Raw genomic sequence first — 17,342 nt, 5'->3', positions numbered from 1 at the left:
AGAAAAACTTTCGTTTCAGCAGTTTTGGTATGTGGATAAATAAATCAAATATATAAATAAAATAAATTAAAAGTTTACCAACCATTTAAGCAACTGGAAAGGTTTGGGTTTTGCTAGGAGGCATAAACACATAAACACTCTGGACCAATAGAAGAAGGTAATGTGGTCTGATGAGCCCAGATTTACCCTGTTCTAGACTGATGGGCACGTCCCCGTATCATCAAGCGATGACGTTTTTCTCAAGAAGGCAGCAGCAGGGACAATTTCATGGTTTGAGCCAAGAGTTGTATCATGACCGCTTTCATACATTTCAGAATGTCAGTGGGACAGTTTGAGCTCTTGTTGGGAGAATAGCGACCAAATTTATTTAAACTGCTTCAGTCTGCACACAGTTACTGCTGCCACTGCAAGCCGATTTGCAACCCACCTCCACACCAGCTTCTCCATTTCATTCCATTATGACTTAATCAATATCATGTTTGTTATCAATGATGTCTGCTCTCGATTGTACTGGCGTTCTTCCCACCTTAGGATTTCCACATATGCGTTTTACAGGGTGGGAGGATCCCAGAACAAAGCCATCCCGGCAAATATGAAAACAAGTGAATTCTTGGGAGAAATTTATGAGCAAGCACACAGTCTGAAAGTTCACATAGCAAATACCTTTAAATGTTAAAGGAGCATTTCTGGCGGTTCTTAAATTATATCTTGCTTATGAACACTGTAGCTTGTCATGTTTTCAAAAAAAAAAAATGTATATTTGCCTTTCTAAGGGCAAATAAGAACCTGTATTACTTCATCAAAATACTTAACATTCAACAAACGAATAAATTTTTTTGTTTTTTTGAAGAATATCAGTAACCACTGTGCAAACATTCCCGAATGAAGCCTTAACTGAAACAAGGTTAAGCTCACTTGCTGGTGTACTACAGGCATATACAATATCACAACACAGTACAGTAACAAAGCTGGTAGTCTTTTCACAGGCAGATGCTGTTCTTATATCTTTTCAAAGGACATGCTCTTATTATTTCGCTATCATCTTATCATACAAGGAAAAGAAATTCCTTATAGATTAATATGAAGGCTTAGGACTAGGCAGCCACCTCATTAAGAAACGTGGACACCACAGCCAAGTGATCCCTGAGAAAAAAAAGGAGCTCAATTTTTTTCCAAAAACTCCGGATACGTATCCCCAGAGTTTGGGTGAAACACATAAATATTTAAAATCAGAAAAATATTGAGCTTTGTTTCGACTGTCTGTGAACACTGTGAATTACTAGATTACACCGCATACTTGTGGCGCCCTTTTCAAAGTGGCGTGGCTAAAAGTCTTCGAGCATTAAAACTGATATTAATGTGTGATAAGATATGACCACACATATCTTATATCTCAATCAATTCCATGCAAGTACTAAGAAGTAAACATGCACTATATGCATTTTCATAAACTTATTTTTAACCAATCAGGCTTTACATTCATTACATTTGTATAAAGGTTTAATCCTAAAGTCTTCCTGTAGTGAAAAGACTTCTATAGAGGATCTTCTATAGTAGGCACCGCCTGATAACAGGAATGACTGAACGGGTGGATAGTTTCATGGTGTGGGTTTGTGTCCTGCTGTTTCTACTCTTATATGATGCGTCTGTGTGCCCATGTGAATCTAAGTATGGTATGCTGTATCTGTACATGTTATCTGAAGGGTAATTCCATTTAAAATCAATCAAAGCTGAATAAAGTTCCCACCTTTTTTATGTACAATCACTTTAGTATAGTTAGTGAAGGCATATCAAATTTTACTTTACTATAAACACCTTTTCAACTACATGAGGGTGGGTCAAAACGTTGGTCCCTTAGTTTGCTGAATTTGAGCCCTTGTGTCTTTATGAGAACTTAACAAGATACCCTCTGCATATTCAACTTACAACAAAAGCCATCTTCAGGACTAAATTTATCTGATCAATGTGATATGCCCAGACTATATTATGGAACATGTGAGCACTAATGATGCTCCTCCATTTCAGAGCCATAAGCTATATTAGCAGATTACAGTGACACAGGAGTTACAGCTAGAAGCTGAGCCTGATACCAAAACATAAGGACTAAGTACAAGTAATCAGTTTTTCACATTGTTGTGGAGGAATTTTGGCCCACTGTTGCTTTTGTTCACTGAAGTCTGCAGGCATTCATTTAACTCTCCACAGCATTTTAATCAGGTTGCAGTCTGGACTTCATTGCAGCACCTTGATCTTTTTCTTTTTTATCCATTCTATTGTAGATTTGTTTCTGTGCTTGGAATCACTGACCTGCTGCATGTTGGGCCAAGCTTTAGCTGTGGGAGACACGGCCTCACATTTGAATGAGTTCGTGGTGGACTGAATGAGTGCAAGGTGCCCAGGTCCCATTGCTGTAAAACAATCCCAAATCATCACTCCACCACCGTGCTTGGCAGCTGGTATGAGGTGTTGTTGATGACATACTAATTTTTGGGTTTTGCCAAACGTGGAGCTAGTCATTATAGTCCAACACTTTTGTCGTCCTGTAGAAAATGTACACAGAATCCTACAAGGAGGTAAAAAGGAGACCTTTTGTGTTAACATTTTAACCAAGTTCATCCAAAATGCACAATTTTGAAGTTTTCCCCAGTGAATGATCAGAAAACAAGTAAAACTTCCCAGTTACCAAATGATTTAGTGCCACAAATTATTCTCTCCTGGACCTGGAGTTAAAATTATTCAAATTGATTAAGTGCTAAATTTTGACCCAACCTCATGTACAGTGAAGGCTTTGAAGTAACTTTGAAAACTTCTAAAGTGTAAAGTTAACTGGATTTGGATTCATTAAATGACTGACCCTGAACACAAATGACACGGTGTGACAAAGAGGCATCATCCATCTAAATTTACCGCCCAATTGATGATATTAGTCTGGTTTTATGCATGTACTATTTTGCTCTGGCCCAAAGTATTGGAGCAACATTTGCAAAGAATTTACATTTGTAAATCTATGCATGTGTGTAAGTACTGTTAATGTGTGTGTTTTTTGTTGTTGTTCCCCGATCAGGAGATGCAAAGCAGTGAATGACACTGGCTGGTAGAAGCTTTCCTCTTGGTGAGTTGGTGATCGGACACACACACACCACTTTGTGCTGTTTTCCTACAACTTACCCTTGTGAGGGGTAACCAGCAAGTCCAGTGTCTTCTGCGATAGGTTGGGCCAGATAGCCATCATCTCCTTTCTAAGCTCCGCATCCATCTGGTGCTTATCTGCACCACCTGGGTAGCATGTACCAAAAGCGTCCATGCACACACATTGAACATTTGTAGACACATGGAGACGTCCGACCACATGTGAAGAGCCCCCAGACACAAAAAGAGCAAGGTACCGACCAAAAGAGAGGCACAATGGCATGAAATCCAAAAAGAAATATATTTATCCATTCAGGCATCCAAACATTCACCCAAAAACAAAAAAGTAATTTGTTAGCAATTTGTCATATTTGCTACAATAATCTAAAACATACTTCTCAAGAGAAAGAGACAGAAACTGTGAAGAAAGAGACTCAAAGTGTCACAGTACTTCATACCATACCCTTAGCAATCTTTATGTCCAGTGCTGTCCTTATCAGAGCCATGAGCGTGGAGTTAAAATGCACCGTGTTGTCATCAGCAACCGGTAGATCCATGCGCAGCAGCCTCTGTGGAAAGCCAGTCAGGGATGAGAGGATGAGAAAGGGATGTGTCCCTGCTGAACTGTGGTGTGCCTGAACCTCCAGGAAGGGGAGGGGATGAGGGGTTGGGGGCAGGGTTGAGAGAGCTCCATAGACTACAGCCAATTCCAGCTGGACCGGATTTGTCCAGGTTTTAGTCAATATTCCCTGAGGGAGATTAGAATTAAGGCACAGATGCCTGGGTGTAGAGTCAGTGAATCCTCTGATAAACGTGTGCCATATAGAGTGACTCTTGAGAATTCGTGGGTTAGGTCTGTTGCACAGCTTTGCTAATTTTTTGCATTGGCAAGTGCAAGAGCATTTACGTGATGACAGAATGTTGAATAGTCGAGTTCCAGTGTCTCCTGTTTCTTTTTTTTCCAGTGATACTCTACGAAACAGCACAGCTATATCCAATGAGGGCCATCTGCTGCTAAGCAACTGTGAGAGCTGAGAACCACAAGGAAGAACAATCGGAGCCGAAATAGCCTCCGACCCAACCTGTGCCCATGTTCCCTAAATGTGTGAATGCATGGGTGCATTTACACATCTCTGTTGTTACACACATATAGATAGATATAACAGTACACATACACATACCCGAACCCCCCACCCCACCCCAACAATCATCCCTTCCCTCTACACTTACACACAATTATTTGCACAGACTCCAATTAAGAGTGCTTAATTGGAGTCCTTTAGACACAAAATAAGTTGACTGAAGAACAATAACAGTATCACTGGTGTAATTCTGCTATTTTTCAGGAGACTGCTGTGGTTTTGTTTAACTGAGGCAACTGCTATAGAGCTCCCCCTACCTCTAAAGAGGTTCCCTGTCTTTACATGTCTATACCAGGTAAAACCAATGGAGAAACCTGCAGATAGAACTGAACAAGCTAGGCCAGCTGGGGTCGCTTGCCGTTCCTATCTTGACCAGTTAACATCCATCAGATTTACCTACGAACATGAGCGTTGGGCACTCACGATGGCAAGCACGGTAGTACGATGGCGGTGGAGTTGTGTACGTGCTCTTGTGTTCCTGAGTGTGTGCAAGTGTCGGGCATGCCCAAAGCCAAGTGTGCAGCAGGCAAAGGGCATCGGCCAACATCCACAGCGCTCGACAGGCAACAGGCAGGCAGGCTCGATGTCGCCCATAGCCATGCGACAAAGAGGATTTCATGCAACACCCCATAGAAAAATCCAACAAACTCGGACACAGCATGCAACATGCATTTACTTCACTCCCACTATCTAAGCCCAAACTCTTCCCACCCAGCCCACTACTCCCCATGACTTCCCTTAAAACCCACTTTTACAATACAAGCAGCCGTGCATCCGCGCAAAGAGAGTATCCTCAATCCAATCGGATTGATCCTACTGATTGACAGGTAATTTCACACTTTTTGGATTCTTCTTTTGTTTTCTCCTTCTACTTTTTACATTCATGGCTGCCCTAAAGTCAAATTGGACAGCGAGGTGTTACTTCGTATCAAGTCAAGATCTCTCTCAATGCCAGACGGGTGCAGTGTCTTAAGGGGGTGTAAGAGTTAGAGAGGATTAGAGTTGTGGCATTCCCTGAAAGAAGAAAAAAATCATATAGAAGTTTAAAAAACAGATGATTGAAGTTCTGTTTTTTCTGTTTATTTTATTTATTTTTTTGGTTTTGGACCAACCAGACTTTGTGGTAATAGAGCTGTAGGGTAAGGGGACCGGGGCGTATCAAAGGGGACACATGGCAGGGATAACAGTTAGTCGGGCTAAACTAGGCAACTCTAAGCTTGGTCATGAGATGTAGTTACAGATAAAAAGGTAAAGGTGAGAATGAGCAGGGAGAGGAGGGTTGTGAAAACACTGAAAGAGTAAAAGAGGAATCAAGAGAACGTGAGTCAGTGTGATTTAAACTGAGAGGAGAACTGAGAGTGTGTGTGCAGATAGAAAAGAGAAGAGAGGCTGAAAATTACAGAACACGACAAAAGATAAAGACGAAGACTAAAAACAACACTGACAGAGGTCAGTTCAAAAGAGACAATCTGTCGTAGCAATACACATTTAACAGCTTTTTCTTTTTTTACTTTGAGTAAAGGGCTTTGTGTCCACTAAAGTGAAGATCAAGAACTTTGCCTAAATATTAAGAGCAATGTAAACCTTCCCCTCTTTATTCATTAACTGTTTCTCATATCACAAGGTTCTTTAATTGACTTCTTTTTGTCGGATTTGTGTAAATGAATACTGGAAGGTTCTGATGGCTGAAGTATGTGATGGGTGCTAGTGCCAAGACAGTTTGACATACTGGAGAGGAAACCAAGAGAAAGAACAGGAAGGAGAGGTAAAGTGGAGACAGAGTGGGCTTGACAGAGGGATGTAATGAAGGAGTGAAGATGGCTCCTAATTGGTGACAGACAAGTGGATGTAGAAGTAGAAAGACAGAAGAATGTGAGGGAAAGGATGGCTGGCAGGCAGAAGATCAGTGGAGAGAAGAGGAAAAAAGAGGAAAAGGAAGAATGAGAGAGGCAAATGGATAGTACAAAGATTACTGACATCCAGATTCAACAGAAATGAGTAACGCTGGAGATTTTCTAATAATTGTTAAAATTCCTGCTTTTCACTCACCACATGTAATAAATGGGAGGCTACTGTACACACAGATATTTGGAGATAAGTGGATCTACTGCTCATACAGATAATTGACTTTAGGAGTCATATCAGGTGTAGCTCATTACAGGAGCAGGCAGATCTAATTTGGTCATGGCTAAACAGAGTTGGCCAATTCATTAAGTATTTGCGTGAATTAGTGACTGTTGTTTCTTGGGAAATAATTTTAAGGGACTTTTTGCTGTGAATTCTTCAAATAATTAACATATTTGTAATAACTTTGCAAAAATTTAAAGTAAAGTAAAATTTTGAGGTAATGAAAGACATTTAAACCATTTTGGAAAAAAGTTGTAACATTACAAAAGCTAGAAATAGTGAAGTACTGTCAGTACTTTCTGGATACACTGTAGCTATCGATTCCCAACTTTCTGAGCTACGATTTCTGAGCTCCTGCTTCAGGTAAGCAGCATGTTTCTAATTTGTTTTTCAACCAACACCATCGCATGTTAGAGATTAGATCCTTTCACGCCAAAGTCCGTGACCATAAATATTACTATTTTTAAAGAGTATAACATTTCAATAACTATAGTGTGGTTCACCAAAAAGGGAACACAGTCATTATTAATAATTTTCCAGTAGTGTATTTTACAACCTACTCACTTGTGAGTAGCGTTGTTTCGTCTCCCTCCTTCTCAGTCCTCGCAACAAATAAATTGAATAAAACTGAATAAAAAATTGAAATGAATTTTCTGTGAAAAGTGAATTTTGGCTCCTAATAATTGCCGACAGATACAGCGAGTACTGCTAACCACAAAACCTTTGAGCTGTTGCTGAATTTCTAGGTGTAAGTTACATATTTCCTGATTTTAATTAAAAAAAAAAGCTTAATTTGATGTCATTTAAAAAAAAAAAATAATCAGAGAAATCACTTCCCTCCTGGTTGAAGCACAAAAAGCACCAAACCATCTTGTCAACAGTGTTTTAGTGAATCTGGATGGCAATAAGAAGAAGGACAGCCAGGACAGGTTGAGAAGGACTCAGCTGAGGTGTAAAGAGAGAGTAGACAATAAGACGAAGAGACAGTGAATGCTGAAATGCTCAATCCAAATCTCTACACTGGTGGTCTGAGGAACAAAGAAGCCAGAGATGCTTGAATGTCAAAAAATCATCTTGAAAAATGAGGAAAAAAACTACAAGGGCCAGAACATGTTTGTATAAGCATTGTATATGTGTATGGTAATGTGTGTGTGCGTGTGTATTACATAATACACAGAATAATAGAGCCATCCACAGGAATAAGAGGCACAGAGGTTTGAAGACAGAACCACTGCCGGTCCTTCTGTACCCGCATCGTAAGCAAATATTGCACTGCATGAATAAAACCCTTATCTCAATTTAAGTGTTGCTTGTATATGTTTCCTGAAATAAATCAATGGCGTGTGGAAATTATGTATTTTTCACAATTTTTCAAGCATGATTTCACTGCACTAAAAATTTCTATAAGCATTTTATAGGACATAATTTTAAAATGCAAACCTGTAATAAATCATGAATAAATGTAGATTAAGTAGATGTATATATTTTAAAACAAATTTTTTTCTTAAGTTTGAATATTTCAGAACAAAATAGGCTATAAATAAATGAAAACTGAACGTAGTCATTAATATTTAGTGGACTTACTTAGAGCAATCTAAAAACACATGGACGTCTGAAAGTTTTCTTACTTTCTAAGTTACACCTGTGCTTTAACTGTGTTTTGCTTGCGTCCGTGCAGGTTGCAGAAGGACTGGCAAAGCCTCCTCCGTTCCCTTACTCCTGTGGCTTGACGGGAGGAAATCAAAGAAAGAGGACTGACTACCAATCCACTATCACTGCACTTCACGACAAAAGCCCATCCCTCCATCCCCGCGGTCGGAGAGAAAGAAGAGAGGACAGCGCTCACCACCACCACAACCACCACTAACAGACAATGAGGAGAACACCGCTGGGAGGAGGGAGGGAAGAAGGGAGGGAGGTGGAGGAGAGTGGGTAAGAAGGAGGAGGAGGAAAAGGGACAGGGAGGCTTGAGCAAATGAAAGAGAAGAGGTTCTCTTCCCCAGCGATGGGGAGGCTGAAGAACGGAGACTTTATGGATGGGGAAAAGGAGGAAGAAATGAATGATGGGAGAGGGGAGGGAGAGGAGGAGGTGAGGGTGGTGGCTGAGGGGGGTGGAGGGGTAAGGTGGGGGGCGAGTCTACCTTATAGGCGACCCGGGCGGGACACCTCTTCCCGAGGCCTAGCGGCGGACACATGTGTCTTAGCATCTGATACATGTCTGTGTAACTGATCCGGCCGCTGGAGTGGCCACGAACACACATACACACATGCACACACATACACACACACGTGCACCATATATGCACATGCATCCAACACCCCATACGCCAACACACCCACACCAGACAAAACAAAGACGGACGACGTAAAAACGTAAGAAAGAAAAACAATGGGGGGAGGGAGGAAGAGGAGGATTAAGAGGGAAGGACGGAGACAGACAGACAGAGGTGTGTTTGGGGGAGACATGAGGAGAAATAAAAAGAAACCGACAAAGGAAAGGAAGAGGGGGGGAAACAAATACACAGAGGTTATTGTTTTGATCACTGTGGATATGTGGTTGCTGTGGTGAGAGAAAAAGAGAAGGAAAGAGAACGAGAGAGAAAGAGGGGGTGTGTTACGTGGCTTCTAGTTTGATATATTGTAACGTTAGTGGAGAGAAGAGGAGGGAAGGGAGGAAGGCAGGGAGAAAGGTTAGGGAAGGGGAGGGTTGGAGGAGGTGTTATTTAGTTTAGTTACTTGCTATTAAGATACCGTTCTATGCGAGTCGAAAAGGGGATTTGAGTGGGTATTTTTTTTCGTTAAAAGTCGGTGCCCTCTTTCGCCGCTCGGATAGAACTGGCAGCGGGGCTTCTAGCAGGCAAAGAAAGCACCGCTGCAGAGATCGGAGTGAGTCACAGTGACAAGTCAATGCAGTCCATTATTGAGGCTTAGTCTCCACCAGGAACCTCCACTCACAGCTGTGCCTTTAGATGTTCAGGGGAGCCCTCCCTCAAGATGGGAAAGGTCACGACACATTTACAACAAGGGTAGCAGCTGAGTAGAAGGTATTCAAAAAGTTTTGGTTGTTTGAGAACCATTAGTTGTTTATAATACAATAAAATGCAACTGAATTAGCCTGTCCAGATAGCTTGTACCTATTAGTTTAGGTTGAATGAAGTGGAATATCTACTGAAGGGTACAAAGCATCTCAAAAAGAACCATTCAGTTTCAAAGTACTTCAATTTCGTAGCTGTTCAGCAGTAATAATCAAAAGACGTACAGTTAGAAAGAGTGGATTTGAGAGTTTTGCGTGATTGCTAGAGGCTGCCATGCCTCCAGACATGCTCGCAAAAGTATAGGATGAGTTTGATTATCATATGGATGTTATGCATCCGGAGGGAGACACATCGAGCACTTGTGAACATCGTACGTTTTGTAAGTAAAGCTTTTTATTCAGCCATGTATTTAAAACTTTACTGCAAAGTTCTATGTCTATTACTTAAACAAATATAGCCTTTTGAAATTGGGTGGTTCTTCCGATACACCCTGTATACAACAGGTCTCATACTACAGACATATTAGAGGTCTCACAACTCAAATATAATTAAGTCAATAGAGGACAAGAACAACTTAACAGGTGGAAAGGTGTAACATTGTGAACACACACATCTGCAGCCCGATGCAGATTGTTTGGGTTTTTAACTGTTAAATACTACAATGTGAATTAAAAATAAATTGTAAGTTCGCTTCAACTGGCTACTTAGCAGTAGGTTCAAGAAGCAAATGTAAACGGTATGACTAACAAATCTTCCCACGAACCTCTGCCGACACAAGCAGTTACTAAGAGGTACCTGGTGGACACAAGACTATTTTTTAATGTCAAGAGTCCTCGCCCCAAACCACACACACACCCTGCCCCTTTCCTTTTTTGTCCCCCACACACCAGAGCCACAAACAGAGCAAGTTTGGCCATCTCATCACAGTACTTCAGATAACAGTTACCCAACTCCTGCAGATTGATTTTACACGAAAATTATACTTAAAGAACTAAAGGAGGTCGTTTGATAGCTGATTTGTTGTCTTATGAAAATAGTTAATAGTAGCTAGTCCTTTTAGCTTTAGGAAAAGTATTGCAAAAGTACGTTTAACTTCGATATTACTGTGCTAAAAGTACAGGGTGCATTTTATATAAAGGTAATGTAACAGGCTAAATACTGGTTTTGGTGTGTCTAATTTTTAAAGCCACTACGTGTACTGGTTTGAAAGTCCATACAAGTTAAGAAGGGTTTAGAAAAGAAGCTACTCAAAAAAAAAAAAACCCTTTCAATCATTATATCTGAAACAACCTTTTGTGCTACAAGGACAACCCAATAAGGAAGTGAAGAAAAACTGCAAATCCTCAACTGGACACTTGAGGCTGACTCCAGTCCATTATTCAGAAAATCCATCTTAGTTTATACTTCGACTTTGAATAAATGTAGAGCCTACCATACACACTATACAAGTAGACAATGCTGTTAGCATTTATCCCCGTGCTCTGCGATTTTACCACCAACACCAGGTGGCAGTGAAGTTTCCTCTCTTCCATTCTCAATCACCAAATTAAATTCCAGTTACTAAAAAATTAGTAACTGGAAATCCATATAAACAAATGCTGATCAGAATGGGCCATTCACAGCCTTGTGACCTGCGCTGATGTGACATGCTGCTACATTTCTAGAGATACAGACCAAGTTATGATAAACTAGTTGGAGTTACTGAAGGGAAATGTTTGTAGATTTGTTGGCACATTTTTAACCTTCTAGGGTCATCATTGGTTATGACCATAACGCTAAGGCTAGACAATCAAAAATATATCAAAAAGACTCTGTTTTGCCTTTCTTCAAAGTATGGGTTTAGGGTTAGATTTGCTATATACGATGACTTTGACCTCAGAGGGTTAATGCAATTACCTGATAAATAATATGCCTTTCTATATGACTAATTGTACATAAAACTTTCTAAGCGGTCCTGGCTCCAGTTTTGCTTTGTGGAATTACTGTTAATGGGCAGGTATTTGTGTATGTAATATAGCCATATAATGTTTGGTCACACCTTGTTAACACTAGGTTAAAATGTAGCAATGATTTCCAAAAGCCAAGATGGCCATATTTCTAAAATTGAGGCGTAATAACAAGACTTGGTGGTTTTGTCCATCTTTTATATACAGATTTTGGCTGAACTATGGCGATTTTTTCCTAGTGACATAAAACACAATGTTTTAGTGTTTCTGCGATCTATTTTAAAGAAATATATTCCATTTTTGTGTGAGTAATCTATCAGTATAAATGCACAAAAGACTACACATAGTGGCTTTAAAATGTAATATTACAAACAGGTTAGGACAGCTGTTCCCAAACATGTGCCATGGAAGTTAAAGATGTAGCAGCTTTTCATTTCAGCTAGCTACAAGAGCTCATACTCGCTAGTTTAACTAGTGTCTGTCACCTGAATGAGCTGCTTCAGTGAGTACAATCAAAGTCTGCACACGTTTGACTTCCTGTGACACATGGCTGGAAAACACTGGCTTTTAAGCTCAGACCAAACTCTCTTTGTATGGCTCTGTAATAACCCCTGCCTCCCGCACCCGAACCCCAACTCAAACAAGAACAATGCACATTGCTCAACCATTTTCTGCCCAGGCAAAATTAGACAGCAAGCAGAAATAAAACACAATGGCTGACTGGAGTCTAAAGTCTAATGTTTACACAATCCTGAATTCAAAGTAAACATGTCAGTGTAATTTTCCCCAGCTTTCAGTCAGAAGACAATAGCAAGTGCAGTGCACCACCTCATGCTTCACACACTGGTATCAGTGTGTGTGTGTGTGAGTGTGTACAAGAGAGTGAATGTGTGTGTGCATTTCTGCATTGTCCCAAACATTCTCATTGTCATGTCAGAATGCATATACAACAGAACCCCCCCCCACCAAAAAAATGGTTAAATGGTGAAATGAGCTTAAAGCAAACCCAAAAAGAAAACTCAAACCAATGGAAATCAAAAAGTTGAAGTAAGAACAAATTGGTTTTAAGAGTGATAGAGAGCAACATTCATTCCAGTCTCTTAAAGGCGAGCAGGTTGCGTTTAAGTTTGTGCTTTAGGGGTTTGGTCCAAACCTTGCAGGCCACCCTATGTGGGCACTTCTTGCCAAGGCCCAGAGGAGGGGAGATAACTCGCAATAAACTGTACATATCCTTATAATGTATGCGCCCGCTGCAAGAAAAATACAAGGAGGGGAGGTTAGGTGAGGGAACACACAAAATACAGAGAGAGAGAAAAGAAATACAAAGGGAGCAGAAAGAAGAGAAAGAAAAAAAAGCAGAAAGATTCAGAAAATCATCTTTAGCATGCACGCTCAAAATTCACAGGGGAGAAGGGAGGGTCACATTCATCTCAACTTTGGAAGAGAAGGCATTTAAAGTTATGAGAGAGAGAAAGGAAAAAGAGAAATAGATGGTTGGAAAATGCTCAAGCAGGCCAGCCTTAACTGTCCCACTCTGAACTATCATCACACGTTGTAGATCCCATTTGATCTGCACGCTTCTCGGATAAGACATCGGCACGACAGCAGTCTTTACCCATTTCAGGGCAGGAGAGAAAGTCAGGGGTTAAGATGTTACTTTACATTCAGCAAAAGACTATTTATACATTTGTGTAGATCAGGGGTGACAAACATAAGGCCCGGGGGCCAGAATTGGCCTGGTAAACACACCAATCTTGACCCACTGGACAGCTTTGGAAAATGTGAAGGAGGCATAAATTTTGGACTTTCAGATGAATTTTATTAAGTTCTCGTAACTCATATTTATTTCTTACAGGTTAAGCGCAAGAGTGATGCTGAGAGATTGCTTTCATTTACTACAGCAATATGTTTTTTTATCATGTGGAAAAACTGAGAAATATTGTTGTGTTTGCATGTTTCTTTTCTTCTATGTAGACATCTCAGATAATAAACGTGTAGCTGAACTGTTTCACTGGGGCGACCCACTTAACATCAAAATGGGCTGTATGTGGCCACAGAGAGCGGTACAAAATATAAAAACAACAGCATTTTTATGTTTTTTTGTTGGCTGCTTCAAATATTTATCATGTTTTATCTTGATTATCTCAGCTATTTTGTGTTTCTACTTCAGTTGTTGTGAAAATGTGATGTTGTTTCTAGTACTTGTGTGGCCAAGAACAGTGCTAAGGCTTATCTAGCAATGAACTGTCAGGACTGAGACTACTGCAGCATCATGTCAGGCTTCAGGGTGCAGTAAATGTGGAATACTGAGCATTTCCATGACTGTACAATGTGGTGAGGGGGTTGGAATAAGGTTGTTATAAAGAAAAATAAATAAAGAAAATAAAACTAATTAATGTAGTTACATTTTACCGAAATAAAGTTTATATGCAGGGGTGCACATAAGTGGTCCGCACGTGTGCATTCACTGTCGTGCACCAGATAAGAAGTTGCATCGCGTGTTTGCGTACATATAAAAGGCACTGTTTTTGTCCGCTAGAGTGGGATTTTCACGGCACATTCTGCACCACATCTCTGTGCGTTCATCATTTGTTTGAAGCCAGCTCACCTCCTGCAACCACTTTTCCGAGAATATGCGCTTCTTTTGCGGTTCGGACTCCTTCTGACATTTCTTTGGAGGGGGAGGAACACCAAAGTAATTGCTTAAAGGAGCTTGCTTCTTCAACATCTTTAAGAGCTCTACACAAATGTCTGTCCTCCTCCAGAAAATCTTATGTACGCAAAAGCGCGCTGCAACTTCTTATCTGGTGCGCGTCTTTTATTTTGACAGAGAATGCGCACCTGCGGACCACTTATGTGCACCCCTGTTTATATGAATATTACCCTGGAAGCATTATAATGGTAACAGTACAATGGTATTCAAAAAGTTGACAGTATTATTTTGTAAGACTTTAATATAATACAGTACTATAAGGGTTTTTTTACACTAAGATGCCATTTTTGGAGGTTAGTGTAGGTACACGGTAAAATAACAGTATATCGCTGTAAAATCTAGCTGCCATGATCTTTAATGTCTTTTATCAGAGAACTTTCCAACAGTGTGCAGTGTGTGTTTTAGTTGTATTTTTGTGTGGATTTGAGTCCACCTGTGTGTCACTCACCAGGCGGCAGGGTCGTACTCGGCCCATATCCTTACATACTCATCCAGGTGATGAGGCCCCAGGATGGAAGAGTCTCTAGTCAGGTACTCAAAATTGTCCATGATGACAGCCACAAACAGATTCAGCATCTGGAACAAGTATGTCGCAAACACAGTGATGTAAAAAAATTCTTCAAACATACCCTCACTGGCCACTTTATTAGGTACATGTTAGCCCTGGGCTGGACCCATGTTTTGCTTTCAGATCTGGCACAGATTCAACAAGGTGCTGGAAATATTCTTCAGAGATTTTGGTCCATATTGACACGACAGCATCACACGGGTGCTGCAGATCTATCAGCTGCACATTCATTAAACAAATCTCTATTTCTAGCGTATGCTTGAGGAATGCAGAGGCCATTTATGTACTGATTTCATTTCAAGAAACCAGTTTGAGATGATCTGAGCATGTTATACTGCTGAAAGCAGCAAAGTGGCTGGTGATACGAGGCAGGATGGATCCATGCTTTCATGTTCCATTTTATTGTTACAGCAGAAATCAACAGTCCAGGCAACATTTTATTCACTTCTGTTGAGCCTGTTATAGCCTCAGCCTCAGTTTCCTGTTGACAGGAGTGCTACTTGTTGTGGCCTTCTGCTTCAAAGATTTGAAGTATTGTACACTCACAGATACTCATACACACCATGGTTGTAATGACTGGTTATTTGAGTTACTCTTGCCTTCCAATCAGATCGAAGCTGACTGGTGATTCTCCTCTGATGTCTGACATCAGCAAGGCATTTGTACCCAGAGAACTGCAACGCACTGAATATTTTCTCATTTTCTGACCATTCTCTATATATCTTAGAGATGGCTGTATGGGGAAATCACGGTAGATCAGAGGTTTCTGAAATACCCCGTCCAGCCAATCTGGCAAAAACAAAGTGTCACACGTCTGACACATTAAGCAGATTTTCTTGACCACGTCTGAATGCCTAAATGCATTCAATCTCTGTGATTTGATTAGTTGATTAGATATTTGCTTTATCAAGCAGTTGAATAGGTGTACCTAACAAAGTGGCGGGTGAGTGGAATGGACTGAAATGCTTACATAGTGGCCTTCTTGCCCTACTTAAAGCACCTTCTAGTACAAATTTCACCTAATCAAACACATTCATACAATGCTTTTATCTATACCTAAGCACTTTGAACTAACATTCACACTCTGATGGATGCATAGGAGTTTTTCGAGGTTTTCGGGTTTCAGTATTTAGCCCAAGAATGCTTTGACGCATCGACTGAAGCAGCCACCGACCTTGTGATTGGCGACCTGCTCTATCACCCATATTTTGATCAACTGCGTAAAAGTGTATTCAGTGGGTTTTCTCACCAGAAAAGAGCACAAGAAGATAAAGGAGACAAAGTATGTGTAAGCGAAGGTGCTGCCACATTCTTTTTTATCATTCCCTGATTCAGGATCACACTCCTTCCTATCCAGGCAAGCCAACATGATCTCCTGCCACGCTTCACCCGTAGCACTCCTATGAGAGACAAAAAAAGAGGAAGTTGTACACGACTTGATATGAACACAGAAGATTATTAATATAGAAGATATGATAACATATACAATAGCACATCAGTGCTACTGTCCTTCTGCTTCTAAGGAGAAAAAGACTGAGCGTCAACAGGAGAAGAAGAGAGGAAGTAAAGTCTTACCTGAACAGCAGCATTAGGGCCATGAAGAAGGTTCTGAAGTTATTGTGCTCATTGATTCCATCATCCTCAGTTAGTTTTAAGTTCCCAAACAACTACACACAAACAGCAGTCAAACAAGGGAAAATCAAGAAGTTTAGGCAACGTCGTTACAACAGGAACTGCCTTGTTGCAGCGTTTTCAGCACATTAACACATCAACAATAGATATTCTGCAGCACTCGACTTTGAATTGTCAATTTGTACATCATTTTAGTCGTTTAAGTTTTATTCCTACTAAATATTTCCATTTTTAAAAACATTTTCTTTATTCATATGTATTGCATTATGACTAAACCCTTAAAAGGAAACAAATAAACAAACAAAAAATGCACAAGGTTTAATTTGGATGACCCCCCCCCCTTCGTTATCATCTGTTGCATCTGTGGACAGACTCCAGGGATAAGATAAGATAAGCTTTATTAGTCCCACACGTGGGAAATTTGTTTTGTCACAGCAGGAAGTGGACAGTGCAAAAGTTATATAGCAAAAATTACAATACTGTACACAACTGTACAGAATAGAATAAAATAAAATACTATATACAGTAGAATAAATAGAATAAAATATACAATAGGATAAAAATAGAATACAAAATGCTTAATACAACTGAGTAAAAATACAACTTTGTCAGATAAAGAGTATTGCACTTAGTGTTATTGCACATGTGTGGATGTGTGTGTTTGATCAGTTGGAGTCTTTGTTGTGGAGTCTGACAGCAGTGTGGAGGAAAGACCTGCGAAATCTCTCCGTCCCACATCGTGGGTGCTGCAGCCACTGAAGGAGCTGCTCAGTGCTGTCAGAGTCGCCTGCATGGGGTGGGAGATGTTGTCCAACAGGGATGACAGCTTAGCCGCCATTCTCCTGTCACTCACCACCTCCACTGGGTCCAGAGGGCATCCTAGAACAGAGCTGGCCCTGCAGATCAGCCTGTTCAGTCTCTTTCTGTCCCCGGCAGAGATGCTGCCACCCCAGCAGACCACACCGTAAAAGATAGCTGAGGCCACCACAGAGTCATAGAAGGTCTTCAGGAGTGGGCCCTCCATGCCAAACGACCTGAGTCTCTGCAGCA

The 17,342-nt window shown here is 40.6% G+C and overlaps 1 protein-coding gene across 9 annotated transcripts in view; it reads right to left on the bottom strand.

Moving 5' to 3' along the window:
* Positions 1–17,342, bottom strand: part of cacna1ab (calcium channel, voltage-dependent, P/Q type, alpha 1A subunit, b) — a 164,050-nt gene that overhangs the window by 28,201 nt on the left and 118,507 nt on the right. For 8 of the 9 annotated variants that reach the window (XM_084932139.1, XM_084932129.1, XM_084932135.1 and 5 more), the window contains exons 35-40: positions 16,236–16,327; positions 15,910–16,060; positions 14,541–14,668; positions 12,533–12,629; positions 3,593–3,698; positions 3,169–3,276 (exon numbers count right to left, since the gene is read on the bottom strand). In XM_084932139.1, coding sequence (XP_084788265.1) covers positions 3,169–3,276; positions 3,593–3,698; positions 12,533–12,629; positions 14,541–14,668; positions 15,910–16,060; positions 16,236–16,327 — 682 coding nt within the window. Of the gene's footprint in view, positions 1–3,168; positions 3,277–3,592; positions 3,699–8,539; positions 8,637–12,532; positions 12,630–14,540; positions 14,669–15,909; positions 16,061–16,235; positions 16,328–17,342 lie in introns of all 9 variants that reach the window. The other variant, XM_084932130.1, reaches the window with a different exon arrangement.

The sequence above is a fragment of the Perissodus microlepis genome, chromosome 6 (genome assembly GCF_051167445.1).
Source record: "Perissodus microlepis isolate ML-2025 ecotype Zambia chromosome 6, ASM5116744v1, whole genome shotgun sequence".
NCBI lineage: Eukaryota > Metazoa > Chordata > Actinopteri > Cichliformes > Cichlidae > Perissodus > Perissodus microlepis.
This window is presented reverse-complemented; position numbering and strand designations above follow the sequence as displayed.